We start from the raw sequence: 5,547 nt of genomic DNA, 5'->3' as shown, positions 1-5,547 counted from the left end.
TGTACGGTACAGCTGGAAGCTCGGCCGCCGCCGCGCGCTGCATCTGCTGGCGGGCGCCTGGCTGGCGGCCCTGGGCTTCTCCTTGCCCTGGGAGCTGCTCGGGGCGACCCGGGAGCCCCCGACGGCGCAGAGCTTCCACGGCTGCCTCTACCGGACCTCCCCGGACCCCGCGCAGCTGGGCGCGGCCTACAGCGTGGGGCTGGTGGTGGCCTGCTATCTGCTGCCCTTCCTGCTCATGTGCTTCTGCCACTACCACATCTGCAAGACCGTGCGCCTGTCGGACGTGCGCGTGCGGCCTGTGACCACCTACGCGCGCGTGCTGCGCTTCTTCAGCGAGGTGCGCACGGCCACCACCGTGCTCATCATGATCGTCTTCGTCATCTGCTGCTGGGGCCCCTACTGCTTCCTGGTGCTGCTGGCCGCAGCCCGGCAAGCCCAGGCCACGCAGGCCCCCTCGCTCCTCAACGTGGTGGCTGTCTGGCTGACCTGGGCCAATGGGGCCATCAACCCTGTCATCTATGCCATCCGCAACCCCAACATTTCCATGCTCATTGGGCGCAACCGCGAAGAGGGCTACCGGACTAGGAATGTGGACGCTTTCCTGCCCAGCCAGGGCTCGGGTCTTCAAGCCAGAAGCCGCAACCGTCTTCGAAACCGCTATAACAACCGGCTGGGCACCTGCAGCAAGAGGTCCTCTTCCAACCCGGCCGGCGGTGCGGGGCGAGACCTTGCCATGTGGGCCCGCAAAAACCCAGTTGTGCTTTTCTGCCGCGAGGGGCCACTGGAGCCGGTGACTGTAGCGGCCAAACAACCTAAATCCGAAACCGGGGATACCAGCCTCTAAGAAGGGTTGGGATGGACACCTGGTGAAGGCAAATTTCCACCCTCTTCATTTAATGATACAGAATTCCGGGGTAATCGTGGGATTTCATAAAGCCAAACATTTAAACTAAAGAGACAGAGGGGGAGGGTTACCAATCCCCCCAAACAACATAAAAGACAATGTCCCTTTCTTCAAAAGTGCCAAAAGGAATGTAAAATGCAAAAATTAAAAAACAATCTTAAACCACACAACCAAGTGTTGTGAACTGTAAGTGCCAAAAATGACTAAAATAAAATTCACAAATACTGAAAAGCTTATGTACAGGATCACACTGTGAAACAAACAAAATCTTGAATGCAACCAGTATTTGTTCAAATGCATAATTTCAGGAATGAATGGAGACCCTCACAGCTGCCTGAAAGCCCCTGTAAACCACCAGCATTCAACAAAACTTCAGATTCTAGAACTTGCTCCTCTGACACATGCTTTGGGTGCTTAGGCTGGGAGTGGAAAATTCTTACGCTTACACACACTGGTGCATTTCCACACCCCACACCCTTATAACCTTTATGGGAGATTTTAAATTAATACCGCAATTAAACCATTTTAGGATTTTAAGAAGGTGGTTTATTACTAGATACAATTCAACCACTTGAAGGGTGAATAGGAGTATGAGCATAAATGTGTGTGTTTTTAAAAGTATTTCAGGATGATACATAAAAATTCATGTCCCTTTCACTCCTATCCTACCCCCAAATCTATCTACCTTGGGAAATTTTGCAGCTGTATACTAATTCTAACCTGCTACTTTTATTTCTGACAATTTGGGGGATACTGCTCTTAGAATGGCTTCACATTTAAAGAAAAAAAACTTACATAGCAGAAAATCTTTGTCTTTTGAGGTAAATTTGATTTTTGGATACAACAAAAAAGGTAATTAGAAGTCAAGGTGATTGAATAAGGTGAGTGATGCCACTTTATTTTTATTTTTTATAAAGTAACAACATTGGCTCTCCTATGTGGCTTTTAACTAATTGAGAATGATTTTAAAGAGAATTTCTAAAAATATTTGAGAAGTGGCCACATTCTTGGAATAACCATAGAGCTTTCCAAGATAATCATACTCTCCCACATTTGGAACTTGAGTATCTTTTAAAAATACCTGATTGTTGCTTTACATACGTGACTTGTCTAAAATAATGTAGTCTTTATTAGAAAGGGAGAACAGGTGTGGGATTATTATATATTTATAACATGGTATTAAAAACTAGCAAAAAATCAGGTACTTCAGACAAACTGAAAATACTTCAGAAATGAGCAAAACAAAGATGATTTTCACAAAAATTCAAAAGCACAATTTGGGATTTGTGTATGTGAAATTTCTCACATTAAATGCCACTGTACACAGAATCATTTACTCAGAATTTTCAAAGATGTTTTTGTGTTTTTTCCCTCTTTCTTTCCCCTCCATCTTGCCCCTCTTTTGTTGAATTCTTCACAGCCTTAACTAAAGTATTTTAAACTAGGTATGAAAAGACATCAAATATGATATGAAATAACCAACATCTGTTCTTGTAAAGCATTTAAAGATGTTTATTAGTATTTAAGCCTGCGTGACAGCTGGGTGTATGTCATTATTTTGTGATCAAAGATGGAAATACATTATCCGTGTCAGAGCAAAAGATGTTCTTTGTGTGTGTGTTCTTGGGATATCATCACAATCAGAAGTTTATAAATTATCTGTGTATATTTTGCTACATTCAGTGTAGTACAAAGTAGATTAGATAATCTGTCCTCTAGCACTTATTATTATAAAATACATACAGATTGAATGTGGCTGACTAATGTTTAGCTGATATCCGCAGTGTTTGCCGGTTAAAGGCAAAAAATAGTTGCGTATTTTGGGGCACAGTGAGAAAATGGAAGTCCCGTCTGGGCTATGGGAGAAAAGGTCAATTCTTCCAGTTATGAAAGGCATCATAGAACAGAAATTAGGCAATTGTGAATAAAGGGCAGAAAGAGTTAGAAATCTTAGGGGAAGGAGGTGAGCATGTTGCAAAATAGGGTATTGCCTGAGAGGAAGAACTGAAGGAAGGTGTTGAAAAATAAACGGGGCATGGAATATGCCTGCCTGGTGAGTGAAGGGACCATCTGAGAGATTGAAGTGACAAGGTGATGGCAGGAAGGACTTAAGAAAAGAAAGCAAATTCCTACCCTACTTCATCAGTGGTAGGAGGTTTTAGGAAAGGAATGGCTTGAGAAAGAAAACATTATGTTAATGGGTCTAAAAACCATGGTTGGCAAGAACTAGAGGGGAAAGAGAATGTTGCTAACAAGTTCCTGAACAATTTACAATGTTATGTTTGTTTTTTAGTACAAGGCTGGACAACTATTCAGTGGTAGGACTGGGATTTGAACTGTAGACTGTTTGGCCTCAGAGCCCCATGTTCCCATCTCTACCTTCTGCTGCCCCCTTGGTATGGAAACCAAGGATAAGAAGTTGCAGTACTATCACCATCATCACCATCATCATCATCATCATTGTTAATCATTTTTGCTTCCTACTTCATATGACGACAACTTCCTAGGTGCCAAGGCTACTAACAGGTAGAAATCACAGTACCTGACTGCAGAGGGTTTACAGCGTAATCAAGGACCTTGTGCTTTGTAAGAATTGGCCATAAGCAGTCTTTAGTTTACTTGTGGGGAAGGAATGGTGTGGCATTTACAAAAGAGGTTATTAAAGAAAAGAGATAAATTTGGAAGCAAAAGGTATGCAGATAAAGGCCAACAACCAAGCTGGTCCAGTTGTAAATACTTAGAGACAAAAATTAATGCCTTGAATAAAAGATGGAGAAAGAATGACTGCCAAATCTTGGACCTTAGACTTAGATCTTTCCTCATGTTCATGATGAGTGTGCAATTACAGCAACTTCGTGGGAAAAAGGAAAAAAGAAGTTAGGAAATATTGGGATGTATTAAGTATTGCATAATAGGTGAAGGCCAGAATGTAATTCTTCATGTCTTATTCTGCTCCCATTTTGAGTATTTTATTTGGGTTGCAGTAATAACAGCGACAAGTAATAGCATAGTATGTACATTAGCTCATTTAATTCTCAGAACAACCCATTGAAGGGATTACTATTATTATCACTCCTATTTTACAGATGAGAAAACTGAAGCACAGGTGTGATTTACCTAAGATCACACAGCTAATAAGTGCTAAACATAAGATTTGTACCTGGTAGATTGGTGCCAGAAGTTCACTCTCTCTCTCTCATTTATATAAGATGGTGGGAAACCTACAAAAGAGCCAGGGAAGATAAAGACAACTGTCAAAGGGATGGAAAAATATATGGATAAAATTTACATGAAAGGATTTGTTTAATTTGGAGGCAGCTATATAAGATGCATGTTTTTAAAAAATACATGAAGAGGTTCTGAGCAGTTATTTTCTGGAATAATCCTAACCCTCATGTTCACATACTAATAACCATAAGCATCCATCTTCTCCATCCATGCTCCAGAGCAGCTGAACATAGTTGGAGAAAAATTACAGAATCAGAACCATTAGTACCCTCTGCACCAAGGACCCATAGCCTCACCTGGCCCCTCCACCCTGCCCAGCAATCTAGAACTTTCACTTGTGAATTCACTCTTTAAGCTCACTTTCGTGACCCTTCAAACTTTTTCCACTCAAACCTTTATCTAACCCTGTCTTCTCAGAAGATAATCTTTGCTCCTACTTCACCGGAAAAATAGAAGCCATCAGATACATATACTCTCATGTGTTAGCCACCAAACCTAACAAGTTAAACTGGATTTATACCAGTTCTCAGCTCTGTCTTTCCAATTACAATCAAGAAGCTGGTCTTTTCTCCAGCCTCAGGAATTTCATGCTATCAGTTGTCTCCTTTTCCTGGTATCCTTAGCCTTCCTGCTGAATCAGATCCCTCCCATGAACATTTAAACATGATCTAATCTCTCACTTGAAAGGGAAAAAAAACCCACCTCTCCCATTCTCTCCCTCAGCTACCTCTCTTCAGCCAAACTTGTTCAAACATTTGCCTGTACTTTTACAGCTGATCTATGTCCTAGTCCACAGTTTCAGTAGTGCAAGAAAGTCATTGTTTTTCTGCAACTCAGAAAAACAACTCTTTTCCCAACCCCCTACTCTGCCAGATGGCAAAATTTAAGATAGCAGCAGCTAGGTTCTACGGGCTTATTTAGTGCCAGGCATTGGTGAGCATCAGTCCTCAGTGGTCATCCATTCACACTGGCATGTGCCCGTGGCCTCCATCAATCTGCCCTCAGCCTTATATCCACAGCTTGCTGCATAATTATCCCCCACTCCAGTCCAAGAGAACCCAGCTGTAATGATTACTTTAGAACCCCTCTCTTGACACAGAAAGATTATTATTCCACCTCAGCACTGCAGAGGGCTGTGAGAGTATCCAATGGATACTTCTTAGCCACCTTGCTTGACCTCTCTAAGCATAAAACACTATTGGCCTTACTTCCCTCTTGGAAATGCTCTTGTCCTGGCATATATGTCATTACCCTCTACCGATTTTTCTCTAACCCTTAGTCTCTTCAGCTACTTTCTCTGTCTCTCTCTCACACATTTATTTTTTTAATGTACTTTATTTTATTTATTTATTTACTTTAAAAGATGACCGGTAAGGGAATCTTAACCCTTGACTTGGTGTTGTCAGCACCACGCT

General features: G+C 42.2%; 1 protein-coding gene across 1 annotated transcript in view; it reads left to right on the top strand.

Moving 5' to 3' along the window:
- The window catches only part of GPR135 (G protein-coupled receptor 135), a 3,701-nt gene extending 1,196 nt beyond the window's left edge, over positions 1-2,505 (top strand). Inside the window, exon 2 of the mRNA XM_008575925.1 lies at positions 13-2,505. Within this exon, the coding sequence (XP_008574147.1) occupies positions 13-844 (832 nt within the window). The 3' untranslated portion in view covers positions 845-2,505. The remainder of the gene's footprint in view (positions 1-12) is intronic.
- Positions 2,506-5,547: the final 3,042 nt, after the last annotated feature.

Source organism: Galeopterus variegatus, unplaced genomic scaffold (genome assembly GCF_000696425.1).
Source record: "Galeopterus variegatus unplaced genomic scaffold, G_variegatus-3.0.2 Scaffold1257, whole genome shotgun sequence".
Classification (NCBI taxonomy): domain Eukaryota; kingdom Metazoa; phylum Chordata; class Mammalia; order Dermoptera; family Cynocephalidae; genus Galeopterus; species Galeopterus variegatus.
This window is presented reverse-complemented; position numbering and strand designations above follow the sequence as displayed.